This window comes from Moschus berezovskii, chromosome 12 (assembly GCF_049115385.1).
Source record: "Moschus berezovskii isolate FMDL1 chromosome 12, NW_MosBer_1.0, whole genome shotgun sequence".
NCBI lineage: Eukaryota > Metazoa > Chordata > Mammalia > Artiodactyla > Moschidae > Moschus > Moschus berezovskii.
The window spans coordinates 62654449-62675220 of record NC_142471.1 but is presented as its reverse complement, the minus strand read 5'-3'; the positions used below and the strand labels follow the sequence as shown (position 1 = coordinate 62675220).

At 45.5% G+C, this 20772-nt stretch overlaps 1 protein-coding gene across 47 annotated transcripts in view; it reads left to right on the top strand.

Annotated features, from left to right (window-relative positions):
• SORBS1 (sorbin and SH3 domain containing 1) overlaps positions 1–20772 on the top strand; it is a 231392-nt gene that overhangs the window by 179123 nt on the left and 31497 nt on the right. For 27 of the 47 annotated variants that reach the window (XM_088842154.1, XM_055425031.2, XM_088842160.1 and 24 more), the window contains 5 exons: positions 1401–1484; positions 6326–6391; positions 6966–7067; positions 11173–11222; positions 18059–18231. In XM_088842154.1, the coding sequence (XP_088698280.1) occupies positions 1401–1484; positions 6326–6391; positions 6966–7067; positions 11173–11222; positions 18059–18231 (475 nt within the window). Of the gene's footprint in view, positions 1–1400; positions 1485–6325; positions 6392–6965; positions 7068–11172; positions 11223–18058; positions 18232–18784; positions 20252–20772 lie in introns of all 47 variants that reach the window. The other 20 variants (XM_088842193.1, XM_088842184.1, XM_088842182.1 and 17 more) reach the window with 3 other exon arrangements.

The window sequence follows — 20772 nt, the reverse complement described above, 5'->3', positions numbered from 1 at the left end:
TCTTATAGGGATCTTAAAGACTGGTGAGTGTCGCTAAGAAAGTTTACAGCCATTTCAACAAGCTGCAAAAGACCCGTTACCTGAATGTTAAGAAAAATGTGTCCAGAGGAACTGCTTTGTGAAGGAGTCACTTGGAGATGTGTCCGCAGGATGTGCGATTTCCTTTCTATGTGTTGTGGCCCCGAGGGCATGATGTTTCTTATGATGTTTTCAATCTTAATGGAAAATGTATATTTTCTATTTCATATTGTCAGGATATCACCATTTCTCTCTTTTGTGACTATTAAGATTTTTTGAAACATATACACATAAGAATTAAGCCATAAGCCTCTAACACTTTCATCTGATGTGATCATATCTCCAGTTTATTAAGGGGAAACTGATTTGCTTTCCAGGCACTCATTTTCCAACTAATTATTTCCAGAAACATATGCTCTTCCACAGAGCAAGGTACCAGAACTTTATAAATATTTGACAAAACATGAAATCCCAAGAAATCAAATTATCAGTCTGTGAATTACCTCTTAGAGCTGTATAAAATGAGAAAGCTAACTTATTTTTGTAACATAACCCAGAAGTTTCTCCCCCGTGTTGTACTGTTATCTGTCTTGTTCAGCTTTTTCCTTTATTTTTTTCCCCAGTTCTTTAACATTTATCTCTTAAAGCCCAAGGTATATCTGTCTGTATTCATCCCCCATGGATGCTTGTTTAAAATGTTTTTTCACTTGTGTCTTCTGTTTTTACTTACATCATCTTTCACTTTACTCTGTGTGGGACTTGGTTTCTCACCTACTCATGTGCCATTAAAGATGCAGTATTAACAAATTGGCTTTTATAAAAGTGTCAGTATTTGCTGCTGATTTTGAAAACCTGAAGACAGCCTTGCAAATAAGCACTAAAACCGTACTAGCCCATAAAAAGTGTTTGCTCTACTTATCTGGCGTAGATGGCTAAATGTTTGGTGTGTTCACCGGGTTATTTGCTTGTAATTCTTAGCTCTTTGGAAAGAGGAAAGAGCGGCTCTCTTTTCTCCCACCACTCTGACAATTACCAAGGAAAACTTGTCATTCTCATGTTCAGATGTGTTGAGAAGGCAGCCGTGGGGGTACAGTGCTCTCCATTTGCGTCCCTCTGCCTGGGGACCAATGAACAATTCCCTCACTGCTGCCTACCTCAGTGTGCCTGTTATCATAAACACATCCTTTCCTGCCTGTTTCAGCTCCTGATTTTGCTCATGACATGTCTGTAAAAAAAAAAAAAAAAAAAGATGATTGCTGCTGTTGAATGCAGGTGCTATATATTTCTGGAAACCACTGCATCTCTACTGGCCGGTTCCTATGTAATCTCTGCATAATGTTATCCTTCTCTTTCTTCCATTTCCCTGTCACCAACCCCTATAGAGTCGGGATATAAGCCCAGAAGAGATAGATTTAAAGAATGAACCTTGGTATAAATTCTTTTCGGAATTGGAGTTTGGGAAACCGGTAAGTTTAATAGCTTCAGTGGTTATAGACACCTTTTTAAATAATGCTGTTGATGCATTGTTGCTGCCAAAGGATCAGATCTGTTTGTAAAGAGTTCAGGAAGTGGGGAACAACTTCGTTGGCTGTCAGTGGTGGGATTGTCTGTTCTCACTACAGCCTGTGAGCTTTCCACTGCTTTACCTCACCAAGAAGGGACAGTGAGCTCTGGGAAGTGTTTCTTGCTGGAAGATTTCAGGGAGACACGGCTAAATCATTGCTTGTCTTAGGACCTGTCACCACAAGCAACAAATATCATACAGCTTGTAGACTGCATTATTTCAGGCTTCGGTTCAGTCCCTTGAAGAAGGGCTTCACAGTGTGCTGAAGACAAGCAGGAAGAAGCATAGACATTGAGAAAGGCCAGCATTGTCCCTGTTTTAAATAGAAACTTTAGAAACACACATGTAAGAGAAGTGACAAAGCAAAAGGAAAAGGGCCTTTCCATGCACAGATGCTCTGAGAACGTCACCCTGTTACGGGCAACTTTTAGGGAATAATCTCTGTGAGGTAGGGATACCATTTCCCAAAATTACAGATGAGAGTTAGGAATTCTAGCAAACTTAGTATTCAGCCCAATAGCCTGCAAATTCCCTGTGATGTATCTGAGTTGGCTTTGGTACAAATTGATTTTGGGCACTTCAAGGAGGATTTTCTTGGCCTTGCACCCAAAGGAGTATCAAACAGAAGGGAGACCTGAGCTCATTTTTCCACTGGACATGACTGGAAACTGACTTTAAAACTTCAGTTACTTTAAAGTCTCAATTATGACAGCTGCGAAAAGAATTTACAGGTAGAGGGATTAAGTATACAAAAAAATATTTTATTAGATGTTTGTATGAGACTTAAAGCATTGAATCTGGCATTTGAATCACATGATTCAGAATAATAGTTATGCTTTTGTTTTTTGTTTAGTAGATAGCAATAACTTTATAGTTCAGGAAAATGTTAAATTTCATAGTATACTTTTCATGAAGATGAAGACAGAGAAATGTAGCTGGTGCTCTGAAATTGCTCATTTGATTTAGCCATGATGAGCTTTGTTGGAATGTTCAGGCATTTTCAGAGTTAGGAGCACCTGACTTGTAAACACTCCATTTATAGGAACAGGCAGTCCTACTTTGTCTTCTCTCAGTCACCTACTATCAGCCAAGCAGCCTTGGATGAGCAGTGCCACCTAGTGGTCAGAAGCGAGGGCCACATCCAACCCAAAGTGTGCACAGCCTCCTCCCCTCCCCAGAGCTTTGGTGGACGCCTCACTTCTCCTCTCCCTTTTTTCTCTGCTGTCCACCATTCACACATCAGTGAAGTCGACCTCCCACAGTCTTTTCCACGTGCAGAACTTTAGCAATATCCTAACCTTTTTCTTTTTCTTAAAACCTGCTCAGTTGTCTCACAATAGAAAAAACGTTTGGAAATGTGTTCCCCCCACCCCCCAAAAAAGAGATGATGATTAGTACGTGCAATAATAATGCCATACTTTCATCAGAGAAAGAAAGTGATATTAGCTTTTTTTTTTTTTCCAAATATCCAATTTATTATCCAGAATTAGCTACAGCTAACAATTTTTCATACACTCCAGTTATAGGTATTTTTTCCCTGAGGGAAACCAGAATTTTAAGTCTTTGGTGAGGCTATAATTAAACATTATATTTTAAGTCAAAGAAGAGGAATCTCACGTATGTACAACACCTAGTAGCAATGGAAACCAAGACTAATTTATATTACAAAGTAAAAAATGCCAAATATCAAGAGAAAGTCGTTGCATTAAAGTGTTGATAAGAAGGAGCCTATGCCATTGATTTCTTAAACCCTGTTGAGAATCTGTCATTTCTAGCCATCTCCTCATTTGCCAAATAACTAGTTTTACTGAAATACTAACTTCTAGGGAATGTTATGAAGCCATTTTTTTCTAATTAATTGTGACTGGTTTATTGTTTCCTAAATCTGTCATTGTAATTAATACTCTTTCTATTAGCAATTGACAGCATTTCAGTCACAGTGTGCCTAGATAGGCTCTGTGAATAGCTCAGTGAATTAATTGTTCCTATGGAAAATGGTAGTCTGAACACCACACAGCCAATCCAGACAAATGTTGAGAAAACAGTCCATCTGTGTACTGGGACCTTCCTGTAATTTGTGTTCCTACCCTATTGTCCCAACTGACTTTTAATTAGTTAAAGACTTAGAGATGCTTTTCCAAAATGCCATTTTCTCTGAAGCCAGAGTGTTCCTTACATAGACCTTAGATCTCTTAAATGGGACTAATACTTTTCTTGTATAGGTGTAGTATCATCATAAAAGATGATACTTTTGAAGACTTGCCAAAATAGCTTAATCAATGTCCATATCCTGAGGAACAGCACTGAGATGAACAGGTCCTTATGGTGGGAGGCATAAGCGTGAGCTTGTTACCTGGTTGAACCAGATTGATGACTGGATAGTACTCCCAGGGCTTGGGAGGAAGGTGTGATGGGGATAAATTGTTTTCTTCACTTCTCCTACCCCAATCAACTCTGTGCCATTAAAGAGTAAGAGATAGAAATAAAAGGGATATAAACCATGGAAGTTGTTTTGGAGGGTTTTTCAGTTATTTGGGAGCAGAATGAAGTTAAAACTCCAATCAAAGCACGTGGATCATCGTTTCTCCTTTTTATTCCGTGTAAACCTAGGACCCACTTCCCAGCAGTAAAGCCATCGAGAAGTGTAGATGTTTACACTGCACGCCCTTTTTCCTCAGCCCCTTCACTTAAAGCCACCCGATTTAGTGAGCTGAAGCTTCAGTAAACCCTGACTATAATACCTTTTAGGTCTAACGAGTTGTAGAGTATCAGCTGATTTAAGACTTCAGGGACCATTCGGGGAAGATGATTTAAAACCAATTTTATTTGTAAGCACTAATATTTTGCAGGAAGTAAATGAGTAGGGCTACCATCAGTGACTTGAAAAAGTCTCCATCCCCAATAAGATTCAAGTGTATTAAGTGCTTAAAGACGAGTGATAATTGTCAGTGGCACTTACTCTACAAATTGCAGAATATATGCATACAGAGATCACGTTACTGACCTGCTGATGTTAGTGGTGAAGGCGCCTTGGAATCAGGTTGCTGCTGCTGCTGCTGCTAAGTCACTTCAGTCGTGTCCGACTCTGTGTGACCCCATAGACGGCAGCCCACCAGGCTCCCCCGTCCCTGGGATTCTCCAGGCAAGAACACTGGAGTGGGTTGCCATTTCCTTCTCCAATGTGTGAAAGTGAAGTCGCTCAGTCGTGTCCGACCCTTAGCGACCCCATGGACTGCAGCCTACCAGGCTCCTCCGTCCATGGGATTTTCTAGGCAAGAGTACTGGAGTGGCTTGACATTGCCTTCTCTGGGAATCAGGTTACTTTTCATCTATAAATTCATTACAAAGGGCTTGGGTGTCAGCCTTTTCTTCTTCCTTTCTCCCCCCTAAAATTTCAACAAAATTGATGTGATTTCTATAAGTAAGCTCAAGGTGAAATGTAAAACTAATTTGAATGCTACCATAGAGTTATGATGAAATTTGTGCAGAATGATAGGAGTTACTAATGAACTTGTGTCCTCAGAGGTCATTGTGTAAAAAATTTCAAGTCTAAGCAGGCAGAACAAAAAGGTGTACAGAGTGGGAAAGAGATTTCAGGTTTAGAAGTACCTTGTAACTTCCAGATGTCCTCTCTTCTGGGTCCCTTTTGGGGCTTCTCTGGTAGCTCAGCTGGTAAAGAATCCACCTGCAATGCAGGAGACCCTGGTTCGATTCCTGGGTCAGGAAGATCCCCTGGAGAAGGCATAGGCTGTCGACTCCAATATTCTTGGGTTTCCCTGGTGGCTCAGATGGTAAAGAATCCACCTGCAATGCGGGAGACCTGGGTTCAATCCCTGGGTTGGGAAGATCTCCTGAAGGAGTGCTTGGCTGCCCACTCCAGTATTCTTGCCTGGAGAATTCTCCTGGACAGAGGAGCCTGGTGGGCTACAGTCCATGGAGTTGCAGAGTCGAACACAACTGAGCAACTAAGTGCACACACTGGATCCCCCTTAAAACAATTCTCCTGGCAGATTGCTCCTTTGGGAATGCGGCTCATTCTAGAAGAGGGAAAGGAGAAAACGAAAATAACCTTACAGTTCACTGTTTAAATTCAAAGTATAAACTCTTTCTTCTAAGCGAGATGGAAGGTCTGACTCTACCATCAGCAATTTTATCAAGTCTTGTTAAACTGTAAAAGATTAAAAAATATTATCTAATGAAATTGTCTTGTTATACAGCACAACATTTAACACCCGTTTTATACATGGATTTCCTTGCCACAAATCACAGAAAGCACATTTAGCACCATTTACCGACCCTTGGTCAGATCTCCAGATTCACACATTTGTGAAGACATGATAAAGTTTACAGTGGGAAAGACTACCTCCAAAATGTAGGCTCACAGTGTCAGTCTTAGTTGGAAAAGAACAATGTGGAATTGAAATGTTTCTGTTTTCATTCAAATTGGTGTTAATGCTTTTTCTTTGTTCTTTTTAAAGTTTTGATTATTTCATATCCAACAGTGGTTTCCCCGAGGCCTAGATGTAGAAACAAACCTCCCACTTCATGTTTCCAGCTCCCAAGAGTTCCGTGGGGCCCCCAGGCAGCCTCAGGAGGCTGAGTGCCTGCTCCTTCTGTTTTTAGTTCACTTTTCTGTGTTGAGACAGTTCTCCTAATGTTGCCCCTCTTTGTTTGAGCCAGTCTCCATGTTTGTCTTTATGTCTTTATGCTCATTTCTTCATTTCCTCCTCTGCTTCCCGTCAGCCTCCCAAAAAGATATGGGATTATACTCCTGGAGACTGCTCTATCCTTCCTAGAGAGGATAGAAAGGTAATTCCGCTGTGCTCCTCCTGCGGGCTGTGTGTATGCTCTGGCCTGACTAGTGTGAGTGTGTTGTGGGGTGTTTTTCTTTTAATAAATCCCCTCCCCCCCTCCCGTTTTTTTGGTAAAAACTTGATTATAACTTTTTGTTTTTGGCTTGGTGATAAAACAGTTTAATAAAGTCTCTAAGACTTATACTAACACATAGAGGTTTTAAAAGCAATTGCTTATTCTACTGACATATAGTATGTGTCAGAGTCACCATACTCTGAAAAGAGAGAAAAATAGGTATTTCCTCAAAGGTAGGTTTTTGTGGTATGTGTAGTTCCTCTCTTTAGCAAGTAGAGTAGCGTTTTTGGAGCTCTGATTGCCACAGGATTTATATTCTCTCTGCCTAATGCTGCATTCTCGGTTTTCCTGCCTTTAACTCATTTCTCGTAAGCTCTTGTATCTTAGGCATGCCCATCTTTGCCTTATTGATGTATGACACTAAACAAACTCATTTTTCTAATGTAACCTTCCGTGCCGCCTGCCTTTCCTCCTAACTAAAACACTCTTTCCCATCTTTTCTTTCTTGAACCAGACTAATCTAGAAACTGATCTCAACCTCTGCCAAACAGAGTTAGAGGCAGATTTAGAAAAAACGGAGACGCTTAATAAAGCACCCAGTACAAACCTGTCACAGGTATTTCTGAGCTTTTCTCATGCCCTCGGTTCCCTTTGCTCTCTTCTTTGTTCTGTGGTTTTTGATGTAGTGGGGGTGATGAATGATTATGCTGGTTATTTTTAAACTGCATGGCTTTCTGACTCCTGGTTTAGATCCCTCTTACCCCCAACTTAATTTTTGCTTGGATTTATTTTTTTGAGCTTGGCATTTTCCTTACAGGGGATTTTTCAGATATATATATATATGCAGGCTGGCTGGTGATTTAACTGCTCCCCTGCCCTTACCATCCTCTTTCTCTGCTTTCAAGGGGTCACCCTTACAGCTCCCCTCTGCCTCCTTGGGTGTATACCTTCTCTGAATTTTCAGGGAGCCTTTTGTGGGCAACTTCCGTATATTTTTTGCAGCCCTGGGAGGTACAAACCTCAGAGATCATTTTCAAAAACATAGCCACTGTGAATCAAGTGCCTTTTATGTGGATGGCACTGTCAGAGTAGTAGTATTTGTAATTTGCAAGGTCAGAGAGTTCTTAATGAAAAAAATGTATTCCAGAGGCCAGACAGCCTGGCCACATGCATTTGAAACTCAGCCTGCATTGATATTTTTACAGGGAGCTATGTCTCAGTGTGGTTTATTAAAGGATGTGTCAGAGAGAAAAGAGAGTCCAAGATAAATGGGCTCCCAAGGGAAAGAAAAATACCAAATGTTTGGAGAACGGCTCCCCGTGGCTGCCTGACAAAACAAAGGAGACTCTTACCAGGAAAGGGTATCTTTACAGAAAATAAAAAAGGAATGCGGACACTGCTGAAGAGGCTAGGACATCCACAGGCTATGGCGGGAGACATGGAAAATGCTTGCGGATCACGTTATTCTTAAACAGAACTGAGACAGAGGATCAGGCCACCAGCATAGGTTACTTGGGTGTGAAGTCAGGTAGAGCCAGAGACTCAAACCAGGTGATTATGTCTACAGCCAAGGGGGCCAGGATAAGAGAGGGGAGGGAACTGTAAGCAGATGCAGAGGAGTTAGGGTTTGGGAGTCCAGAGTCCCCAAAGGAAGAGTTGCCTGCAGGCACCAGGGGTTAGGCCCAGGGGAGTGCAGAAGATGAGCAACAGTGCTTGCAACCAGGCGGGTAGGTGACGGGGTGGGCGCGGTAGGGGGCTGAGTCTCCACCCAGGGCAAAGACTGGCAGCAGCTGCCGCTCTTGTGGGAATGGAGGTCTGAGCTGGTTCTGAAGGAGAATTGTGGCTGTAGGTAAGTCTTGAAGTGAGCCAAGAGGCAGGACGGGAGCCCCGGCCAGTCAGCAGGTACTCTTTTCAACGTAGCCTAGGGAGAGTGGTTCTGCAACAGGTGCCGGGATGGACAGCAGCCAGAGGTTACTGAGCTCATGGCAGCCTCCCTTGGGCAGAGATGGTGTCTGGTACCCGCAGCCCTGCCTGTGGCTAGGTGGGCCTGAAGAGGTTGCATGGATGGGTCATCTTGACACTGATTCAGTTATGTGTGGCCCTTAGCTAAGGCATGCGAGATATGCTGAGAGAGGTTCTAAGTCAGCACAAGAGTGGATGCATTGCCTTCAAGAACATGGCAGCTAGTCACACTCGTAAATAAAAGAGCGCCAGTAGTGCGTAGCAGTGCTGGTAAGAGCTGAATGATCACTGTGGGCTCTAAGGGCTCAGGAGAGGGGGAAATCTTCCAGAAAATTCGGGGAGATTTCTTAGGAGTTGGGCCCAATCTTAAGGAATGGATGGAATTTAGGTACCTGGTGAAAGTGGGGGCCATCCATTGGAGGCATGGTAGAAGGCGCAAAATAAACATATTTAATATAGATTCAGGAATAAAGTGGATGAATTCAGCTATAATAGAACATTTTGGGTGATAATAGTGGGAGGCAGGTTTGGGAAAAGAGGGTTGACCCTGGGTTATAGAGGCTCAGAAAATATGATTAAGGGGATGATTGATTTTGCCCTCCAGTCAATGATGTAATTCAGGAAGTGTTTTAGGAAGCTTAGTGTCCTCACTCTCAAGAGGCTGAATCGAAGGGAAAACCTCCAGTTGGAGGTTCAGAGGGCAAGGAGACTGCTGCAGCGGTCTGGGCATGCAGGGGCGAGAGCCTGTACTCCAGTGGCACCAGCGTGAAGCAAGGGGGAGGGTGGATATGAGAGAGAACTCATAGAGGAAATTGCAGTGAGACCTTTTTAAAATGAATTATTTAGCCAATGCCTTATTTAAAAAAAAGTCCTCTCTCTATTTCTCTCTCTCTCCCTTTTTTTATTATTGGGGGCACACAGCATATGGAATCTTAGTCCCCAGATCAGGTGTCGAACCCTTGCCCCTGCACTGGAAGCACAGAGTCTGAACCATTGACCACGAGGGAAGTCCCACAGTGAGACATTTTAACTAACTGGTGTAAAAAACAAAGAACTGAGGGTAGGGATAGGAGACACAAGTGTAGGGTTTGGGGAAGGAAGCAGGAGGGATGGGGATGTCACGTAAGAAAGATGGGGAGAAAGTCAGTGCAGAGGGAAGATGAAGGAGGTAGTTCAGGTATTTCTGAGGTGTTGGCTGTGGATCATATGGGGGATATCCAGGCAACAGTTGGAAATGGATGAGAGGCAGGGGCGTTGAAAGTCAGTCAGAGTCACCTGAAGAGAAGTGCTGGTTGAAGCCCTGGGAGCGGAGAAGGACTGAAGGAAGAGAGAGGTTGGGGGACCAATAGCCCCCCATGGGGATCTGGTCTGACACAAAACAGGGGAGGAGGATCAGAGAAAAACAGAGCAAGGGGGAAACATGAAAGGTGGGGCAAATGTGAGAGCTGACTGAGGGGTCCCCCCAAAATAGACTCTGAGGGAAGGTCAGTGCATCTGATAACCAGGTGGCTTCTAAACACTGTAGAGGTCGCTGGGAAAGTAGCTGATGGGAGCTAGAGTTGTGTGGTAAAGAATCAGGGGAGCCCCCAGAGGTATAGCACTGGCTGGCAACCTTTGAGGAGGGAAGGCAGGAAGCGGGTGTTTCCAGAGGACTCAGCAGGGTTGTGCCGAAGCTCTTCCAGGATGGAGACCTGGCATGAGCAGGTGCTCAGGGTGGGAGGCTCCAGGAGAGGATGGATGGGAGAGGCCAGTGTGGGCACCGGGGCTGGAGGGGTGGACGTGGAGGGGAGAGCAGTGGTTTCCCAGGAACACTGGGGGTAAGGGCCGGAGGACATCCGGGCTGAGCCCCCAAAGAAGACTGCCTCCTCTCCCACCATCTCCTCCTCCTTTCCCAACCTCCTCCTTCTCCTCCTGCTGTTTTTTTCTCTCCTTTCCCCAAGTGCCTCTTCTCTTCCAGAGAGCTTGTTCTCCTTGAAGTGGTCATTAGCAGAGATCGGAGCATCTTTAAAAGTTAAGCTATACATTGACTTATTCAACTACCATGTTATTTTTAAAAACAAATATATCACACCCTTTGCCTTTCCTTCTCCAAGATGATAGACACCCTAAACTCTGTGATTATGCTGCTTTTTATCTGCATAGAGCTCTTGGTTTTTTCCCTTTTGCATAGTGGCCTGTCATTTGATAACATGCTCTCCCACTTGGTGAAACAGGCATTAAGAGGTTTTGTGAAACTGCATTGCTCCCCATTTTCAGGGGTAAATGAAGGATCTAGAAGTATGGTCTTTTTAAATGCTTTTTTTTTTTTTTGTATGTTATGTACCTGATGAAGTGTTGGGTGACGCTCTCTGGTTGCGGCATTTGGGTGCATGACAGAGTCTGGTGGGGTTGGCAAGGGGTCCGAGGGCTGGGGATAAGCTGGTGGAAGGTGCTGTCCAAGTCACTAATGCATGTTGTGAAGTGGTGGGCCATCCACCCAGTGGGCCTGCGACTGGAGATACACATGAGGAGTGGGCCATCTCCTGACCCATGCAGAGAGACTTGGGTGCAGCCCCTGGGAGGCAAAAGCCTGGAAATCCTCCTCCCAGAGAAAGAGCACTGCCGTCCATCTGCACTGAGCCCTTTCCAGCTCAGCTCGGCTCCCTGCCTCCCGGAGGGCTTCATCTAAACTAGGACAAGAAAGGGACTTCTCTATTTTCCCCTTGGCTTGAAATAGCTGAATCAAAGTAAGTCATATTTTTTCTTTTTGATGTTTACAGAGCTCAGCAGTCAGCCCGACTCCAGAAATTTCTTCAGAGCCTCCTGGATAGTAAGTTATCATTGTTTACATGGCTTGATGTATGAAATGTCCAAAATAGGAAGGCTTGTGTTTCATTTGTTTCAGTCTGGTGGTTTTGAATGACGTACAGTTTGGTGATAAGTAGCAATTATAGTCTTAAAATTATTTTTCTCCTCCTTTTCCAAATTAATGTTGTGATGAATTATATTACCTCCGAGAAGCCTTTCCCTGTGTTGGCTTCTTTACCTTTGGCTGTCAGCTTATTTGTCTGAATTGAGAAGCTGATCCCTGGGAGGTTGGAGGGGTGTGTAACTGAGGTGCATCTGGTATAAAGGTGACTGGGATGAGGGGGTGAAGTCTTCAGGCTGGACCTGTCACAAGGAAAGATGGGGCCAACTTGTCTCATTCTCAGAGCTCTGGGTTTATTCCCCTCTACCAGTTCTTGGAATTCTGCCTGGCTGGTGAAGGCACACCCCATGCACTTCCTCACAGGGTAACTACCGGCCTCTCCTCTCCTCCCCCAAGCCAACCTACATCCTCTCCAAGATTTCTTGTCTCCGTAGTTTGCTATGCAGCTGTCAACCCAGCTGGAAATGTTTCATTGTCGCCCCACCCCCTTACAAACGTGTCAATACCTCTTATTGGCACTTCCTTCTGTGCCTGTGTACCTGCCTGGTGCTCTTGTACTTTTGTGACTACAGTCAACTGTGAACCCCATGAGGGCAAGGACTGCATACCCGTAGTGCCTGCTGCACCCAGTAGATTTGGGGACTGTTCTGGTAGAAGCAGCTTCTCGTCACCATGAGATTATAATCTGTATCTCACTCTGAAATATGATGGGGAGGAAAGGCACACTATTATTATTATTATTATATTATTATATTAATAATAGGGAATACTATTAGTATACTAATAGTATTAGTATTCAGTTCAGTTCAGTCCAGTCGCTTAGTCGTGTCCGACTCTTTGTGACCCCATGAACCACAGCACGCCAGGCCTTCCTGTCCATCACCAACTCCCGGAGTTCACTCAGACTCATGTCCATCGAGTCAGTGATGCCATCCAGCCATCTCTTTCTCTGTTGTCCCCGTCTCCTCCTACCCCCAATCCCTCCTAGCATCAGATTCTTTTCCAGTGAGTCAACTCATCGCATGAGGTGGCCAAAGTATTGGAGTTTCAGCTTTAGCATCAGACCTTACAATGAACACCCAGGACTGATCTCCTTTAGAATGGACTGGTTGGATCTCCTTGCAGTCCAAGGGACTCTCAAGAGTCTTCTCCAGCACCACAGTTCAAAAGCATCAATTCTTCGGCGATCAGCTTTCTTCACAGTCCAACTCTCACAACCATACATGACCACGGGAAAAACCATAGCCTTGACTAGACGGACCTTTGTTGGCAAAGTAATGTCTCTGCTTTTTAATATGCTATCTAGGTTGGTCATAACTTTCCTTCTAAGGAGTAAGCGTCTTGGCTGCAATCAGCATCCACAGTGATTTTGGAGCCCCAAAAAATAAAGTCCGACACTGTTTCCACTCTTTCCCCATCTATTTCCCATGAAGTAATGGGACCAGATGCCATGATCTTTGTTTTCTGAATGTTGAGCTTCAAGCCAACCTTTTCACTCTCCTCTTTCACTTTCATCAAGAGGCATTTGAGTTCCTCTTCACTGAATACTATTATTAGTAGTAATAATACTATTACTATTATTATAATAGGGAATAACAGGGAATACTATTATTATTCCCTGTTCCATTTGGGTTGGGTAACTCCACACAGACCAAAGTTCAGCTGTGTGGCTAGAAGCCTGACTTGGTGTGAATGCTGCTTATGGATTTGGGGGTCAAGTATTACAGTCACTTGAGCATATCCAGTCTATCATATCTGGCTCGGGAAGACATTTTGCAAGAGTAGTTTCATTTGAAAGTCAGTCATCTTGGATTCGGGTCAGACTTCTCCAGTTGCGGCAAGCAGGGGCTACTCTCTCATTGTGGCTCGCAGGCTTCTCACTGCGGTGCACTCTCTTGTTGCAGAGCACAGGCTCTAGGCACGTGGGCTCAGTAGTTGTAGTTCTGAGGCTGTCGAGCACAGGCCCGATAGTTGTGGCACACCTCAGCATGTGGGATCCTCCCGGACCAGGGACTGAACCTGTGTCTCCTGCATTGGTATGTGGATTCTTTACCACTGAGCTACCAGGGAATCACCTCCATGCAGGCTTTTTAAAAGAGCGAGTTGCTCTCAGACACTCTGAGTACTTGAGTACATAAAGCTATTTGATGTGTTAACTTATCAAGTACTCCTTTCTTGTGCTTCTTTGGTGGCTTAGCTGGTAAAGAATCTGCCTGCAATACAGGAGACCTGGGTTCGATCCCTGGGTTGGGAAGATCCCCTGGAGAGGGCAAAGGCTACCCACTCCAGTAGCCTGGCCTAGTGAATTCCATGGACTGCATAATCCATGGGGTTGCAAAGAGTTGGACAGGACAGAGCAACTTTCACTTTCTGTTTGTATCATGGAAATAGGTCTCTGGAGACCTGTGTTTTTCAGTCATAGCCCAGTTCTCATCTTGCCAGAAATAGATGAGCTTTTCCCTCCTGCTGTTCTTCCTTGTGGGGACTTTTCAGTAATTCAGGCTTGATTCTCTCCCAGTTTGTTCAAATGAGTAAGGTTTTTCGGTGTTTGCAGTTGGGGTCTAGTTCCCTGACCAGGGATCGACGCCGGGTCTCCTGCATTGCAGTGCCTGACATGTAGGAAAATATACAGTAAGCGTTTGCTGAATAAATGAATGCACCTATAAATCTCAGTTAATTAGAATCAGCTTGCTTAGCACTGAGGCAGGCAGCTTGTGAACGCGAATCACATGTGAAAGAAATGTCAAGACTTGACTTAACCTAAGCACCAGAGAAAGACAAGTCACCGAATGGCCCAGGATCAAAAATTCTGTGGTCAGTCTGTAAGAACTGATGGTGTTGTCTTAAATCCACTTTCACATCTTGAGCAGTCTGCAGTTTAGAATTTTATTAGCATGATTCCTTATCACAATGTGAGAAGAACCTGGGAAGAGAGAGAAGGAAATTCACCCATGGCCTCAATATCCTAATACAGCTGTCAGTCTTTCATCTCAAAAAGTATCTTTCATACTTGTGATCATAGTGTATATCCCATTTTTAATTTTATTTTCCTGGTGTTATCATATCTGTAAGTCAACAGTGTAGACTACTCATTATTTTCATCATGAAATATATATTTTGGCACGAATTTTTATTGCCTAGCCGAAGAGCTTTATTTTATTTGGCCAGCAGGTGGCACTCAAGAACAAGCTGCTCTTTCCTCAATGGTGATGGTCTACTAGAGAAATCACTTTTCCCCCTTAATCTAATTTTAGATCAAAACACAAATCATTAGGGTAGATTTACATGAGTGATTAGAAACTCCCTTGGGCCTTAAAAATGTCAGAAATCTGTGTATATGTTGGCATTTAACTCCATTGAATCATTTATTCCACCAATGTGTATTTATTGAACAACAGTGCTAGACATCAGGTATGCAAAGATTATTAAGATAAACTGCCTGGCCTCAAAGAAAAGTGTCATTGGAAAATTACAGGATCATACATCACAATCAGAATTCAGTGTGGTAAATTCAGATATGGAACCTAGGAAGTGTTTGAGGGGAAAATCAAAGAAAGTTTTTATCGTGCAACAGCAAATAATATGTGAATGACAGGTACTCCCCTGGTAGTTCAGTGCCTAAAACTTTATGCTCCCAATGCAGGAGACCCGACGTCGATCCCTGGTCAGGGAACTAGACCCCACGTGCACAACTAAGAGTTCACCTGTGGCAACTAAGATCCCACATGCTGCAACTAAAGGCCCAGCACAGCCAAATAGATAAAAGTTTAAAAAATATTGTAAAAAAGTGAATGACAGTAGCATTATAATATAAATACAAAAAAATTTTTTTCATGCAGTACTCTAAGATTGTCTAAAGTAAAAGTTGAGTCTGACTCTTTGTGATCCCATGGACTATACAGTCCATGGAATTCTCCAGGCCAGAATACCGGAGTGGGTAGTCTTTCCCTTCTCCAGGGGATCTTCCCAACCCCCAGGGATCAAGCCCAGGTCTCCTGCATTGCAAGCAGATTTTTTACTAGCTGAGCTAAAAGGGAAGCCCCTAAGATTGTCTAGATTCCCCAAAGTCTAGAAACAGTTATTATTTTTTCTTTTTTCCCCTGAAAACACTAAATGGTTTTGAACAGTGACTCCATGAGGCAGGAATTCTTTGTTTTGTCCTCTGTTGACTTTCCACCTAGGAGAATGATTGACTTTTAGTAGGTGCTCAGTAAATATTTGTAGAGTGAGTAAAATGAGCAGTGGAATGACAAATCGAGATCTTCTCTAGAAATATCATTGGCAGTGATTTGCAGAGATCACTGGAGGAAGTGAGGACTGAAGACTTGGGCGGTGGCAGTATACTTCCTGCAGAGGTGTAGTGGAGCAGTCGTGGGCAGTCCCAGAGAGGAAGAGAGCAGAAGGATTCGTGTGACTGTGTCCAGGACAGGGAATAAGCAGGGCTTGGGAGTGCTTAGGTCTGGGGAGGGAAAGGAGGGTGATTCTACTGGCTTTCTGGCTTGGGTGAAGGAAGACGGAGGGACAGAGCTAGGTTTGGTTTGGAACAGGCTGGGTTCAAGATGTCTGAGGATCATGTGGTAGGGGATGTCTAGAAGACAGTTGAATGTCTGTGTCTGGAGCGCAAAAGAAATGTCTGTATAGATAGCGGATCTAAAGGTGGATTTTGTGGACAGTCTCATCACACCTACTAGTTTTGCAGATGAAAGAAACTGAGGCTGAGAGAAACAGATTGTTTCCAAGTTTTTAAAGACAGCAGGCTTGCCTCAGCTGATCACTTTCCTCATGGGAGCCAGGCTGGACTAACAGCCTGCCAGGACCCAGCCTGCCTCCTCCAGAGCACTCCTGGTGGCATGTTTGGAAACAGTTGGCCCTGAGATGATTGCTCTGTTCTCTCACTTTATCCTTCCAGTGAGTGTTTTTGTTGAACCCCTCTTGAAGCTCAGCAGTCAGCTCTGCATATTATCCAGGGGGTGAGTTCCCCACGCTGTCTCCTCCTGGCTTGTTCTTTCTGAACCAAAAGTGGCTCAACTCAGACTACCGAGGGTTAAGCTTCTTTTTTTTTTTTTGGTCTTACCATACACCATGAAAGATCTTAGTTCCCTGACCAAGGATCGAACCCCAGGCCTCAGCAATGAAGTCAAGTGAAGTCAAGCAGTGAAGTCCAAGTCTTAACCACTGGATACCAGAAGATTCCTCTGAGCTTCTGAATTTGACTTGTTTTGTTGAGTAATCTGTGGCTGCTAGTCCTGACTGGCCCTTTCTCGATCAGTCTGACTGGTTTCCCCATCCTCTCTGATCTGTTGGAACACAGCAAGACCCAACAACTCTGACTGTCCACAAATACCTTTACCCCTCTGGTCCTCGATTTTCCTTGGAGAAAGTGGGACAAATGATATGCCTTTCCAACATTAGGAGATCTAATAGAGCTGATATATTTTAAAACATTGTTCAAGAGCTTTTAGATATTGTTTTTAAACAAGGAGCCCCTCAGTAGCAAAGTGTGCACATCTGGAAAAAGCATGTTGGCTTTGGTATCAGAAAGAAAACAATTGGCTAGAGCAGATCCATTCTGAGAGGTTTCCTGAGTACTGGTTTGTTGTTCTGGTGGAAGCAGGGAAAAATGGTGATAACGGCTGGATAACGGCCAAAGGTGGGGTGGCTGTGGGTAGGGGGTGGGTTCTGATAACTGGTGAGGTACAGGGGGTGTGAGGTCAGGCAGCTGGTTATGGCTGAGAATAAATGAAATATTGGAATGAATCAATGTTATCAAGCTGTTTATATCTTTCAGCTGAAAAATCCATATTGATACTGGTAAATGGAATTCAGTAGGATAGAAAAGCAGCCTAGTGAGAGCCTGAGTGCTTTTGTGGGAGAAAGGGGGTCACCCCTGATCTGAGTGTGTGTGCGCACGTGTGTGAGTATGCCCGCGTGTCAGTATGTCTGTGGGTGAAGGCATAGAAAACTGGAATTAGGGGGAGTGGAGGGTTCATTGAGTAAGTGCGCCTAATTTTTTCTGTGCCCCACCTCATTCCATAAAGGATTTGTGGTAACTTGCAGAAACACCTAGACTTTGAACAAGATAAATATAAACGAGTGATATAAACACGTGATAGTTGATACTCCATAATGCATGTCCTAAGGTGTTGATACAAATTCTGAAAGCCATGGATGGAATAAGAGCACAAAGAATGCCAGCTTCCGCTTGCATTTGGTGGCTGATTTTCCTGGAGACCCAAGACAGCTGGGTAACTGCCTTTTGTCGTTTAATTTAATGCTCCATTGGTCAAAGCACTTGTGAGAAACAACCTAGAAAAGTTATGCAGGTGCTGGACTTGAAATGGCCAACTCTGGCTGGCCACATGTTAGAAGCTCCACTTATGTCCTGACTGTCTCATCTTGTGTGCAGTCATTGGGCCTCAGAACCCCCTCCTGTCTGACCCCGCTCTGTGCCCAGGCAATGTTTCTCAGTTATTCTTTTAAAGCATAAATGCAGTCATGTCAGAGCACTTTGCTGTTGGGACACAATTCCTGAACATTCTGGGGCCCCTGAGGGCCTGCTTTTTCTGTTGAGCTCTGTGGCTAAATAGGATGCCCTTCAGGAAGGACTGTGCTTGGTGAGGATTCCAGGAGGTAGGTTTCCATATCCTCAGCTGGTAATGTGCTTTTTAGAAAACTGTTAAAAATACTAACTGCTGTGTTTTTTTTTCTTCTCTTTTTAAAAATTTCATTGTTCTCAGTGTATATTCTTCCAACTTCCATGCGGTGAAGAGGGAATCCGATGGGGCTCCCGGGGATCTCACCAGCTTGGAGAATGAGAGGCAGATTTATAAAAGTGTCCTGGAAGGAGGAGACATCCCCCTCCAGGGCCTGAGCGGGCTCAAGCGGCCATCCAGCTCGGCCTCCACTAAAGGTAACGGGGTGTAGCCTGCAAGACTCTGGCCCATCTACAGTGTTGTCAAGGTGTCTCTTGGCCATCTGTACCCATTCCTAGGGTGATGGCAGCAAGAGTAAACCTCCAGCTACTGGGATCAGTGTTTTCTTGTTCAGATCCATTTCCAGGCCACTGAGCCCTCCCAGCCCCCTCGCTGAGTTTCTCACCGGCCATTTTTCTTTCTGGTATTAATAGTTCCCTTCCTTTGAGTCCCCACCTTGCTCTCCCTGAAGCATCTCTCTCTCTCTTTTTTTTGTTCTGGTTCCCTTTTCTTAGAAATTAGCTGAGCTTTTCCTAATTCTAATAGGGTGGCCATTTTTTGTTGCATCTTTGCACCTGCTTTGCAGCACAGATTATTTTGCTTCCGGACATCGACTGGAAATTAAAACAAAAGAAACCCCCCTAAAAAAACCCCAAAACCCTCTGACAAATAAGCATGTTCCCTCTCCCCCTTTCTTTCCTTTTTTTTTTTTGGTAGCAGCTTTCAGCTTTAACCTAATGGGTCTGTTTATTTTATTCTGCATGCTTCCAGTGGATCGTAAAGGTGGGAATGCTCACATGATTTCTTCATCTTCAGCTCATAGCCGAGCAGTTCACTGTAGCAGTGCGTTAGGCCCTGGGTGTAAGCACAAGAAGCCCCTTTCCGCCGCGAAAGCCTGCATTTCGGAAATCCTCCCCTCCAAATTCAAACCCAGGCTCTCTGCTCCCAGCAGTCTCTTGCAGGATCGGAAGAGCATCCTTCTGCCGTCAGAAAAGGCTCAGAGCTGCGAGAATCTTTGTGTCTCGGGTTCTCTGAGCGACTCCAGAAGAGGCCTCCCCCTGCCAGTGGGGGGCAGCGTGGAAAACCTGCTCATGCGCTCGCGTCGGGACTACGACGGCCGCTCGAGCAGCACGCTGAGCCTGCAGGAGTTCGGCGCCACCGTCAGGAGGCCCTGTCCACTCTCGAGGAAGGCCGGCCCGCAGTTTACCATGCTCTACCGCGACATGCACCACATCAACCGGGCTGGACTCTTCCTGGGGTCTGGCTCCTCCTCCAGCGTGCGGGATCTGGCCTCCCACTTCGAGAGGAGCGGCCTGGCGTTGTCCCGGGGCGAGCTGGGCCCCAGCCAGGAGGGCTCGGAGCACATCCCCAAGCACACTGTCTCCTCCCGCATCACGGCTTTCGAGCAGCTGATTCAGCGGTCCCGGTCCATGCCGTCCCTGGATCTGTCCGGCAGGCTAAGCAAGTCCCCTACACCCGTGCTGGCCCGGAGCGGCCTCGTGTCCGCCCGCTCGGCCGAGTCCCTTCTGGAGTCAACCAAGCTCCGACCCCGGGAGGTAGACGGGCTGAGCTCCGGGAGCATCATCTATGCCTCCCCAACGTGTAGCCGGATGGCGGACTCTGCCCTGGGCTTCCGGGGCCTTGTGCCTTCCGAGCCCCTCTCTGCCTGCTCGGACGAGCTGGACCGCTGCTCCAACGTGTCCAGTGACAGCCGAGAGGGCAGCAGCGGCAGCGTTCACGGGGACTTCCCCAAACACCGCCTCAACAAGTGCAAGGGCACCTGCCCGGCCTCCTACACCCGCTTCACCACCATCCGCAGACACGAGCAGCAGCAGGCCTCCCGGCGGCCAGACTGGCGCCCGGATCCCCGTGGGGACAAGGGCACGCTCCTCAGGAACATCTACCTAATGAGCCCCCTCCCCTTTCGGTTGAAAAAGCCCTTCCAGCACCCCCTCAGACAGCCTGGCCCCGGGGACTTCTCGGGCCAGAAGCCAGAGCCCCCCAGTCAGCCCCATCGGGACGAACCCCAGTCCGCGGGGAGGCCCTCGGTGCCCAAACGCCTGTCTTCCCGGCTCACTATGGCCCGGCTGAGCCAGATCTCAGAACCCCCTCAGGAGAGACCCGCGACCCCGGAGGTCTGCCCTCGGGCCTTTAGTAACGGGAACTCTGTGCCGTGCTCAGACCAGGGCCTGGACAAAAACAACAACCCCCGCGGGGAACTGGGGGCGCCCATCGGAGGTGGCCTTCTGTGTGTTTGACCAGCCTCACCTCACCCACCCCTCCATTCTGCTTGCTGTGTTCCCTCCTCCCCTGTGCCCTTGGTGCTCATTTTCTGGTCCGTCCTTTGTTTTCTGTTTGTTTTGCTTGGCAATTAATCATGGCTCGTAGTGGCTGCTCTTCTTTAAAACCAGATTCCCCCATGTCATTTAGACTAACCACCAAACTCTGTTTCGAAAGAAAAATTGGCCGTTTAGCTCATCTGAGAAATTTGTTGATTTGAACTCCTGAACCCCTTGCAGTTCACACCAATCCTGACTCACGCCCAGGTTTTTTGAGAGGCAGCCTCTCTCGGTGGCCCTGTGTGTGTGTGTGTGTGTGTGTGAGTGTACAGTGTGTGTCCTGTAAGACCCTGCACGCCTATTAATAGGGACACCTTTCTAAGACGGTCCTCTCTTTGCTCACTTTTTTGCCTCTCGTTAGTTTTCTGTGTATGAAACTAGTTCACAAGTAAATCCAAAAAGCAGGAGGGAGGGGGTTTG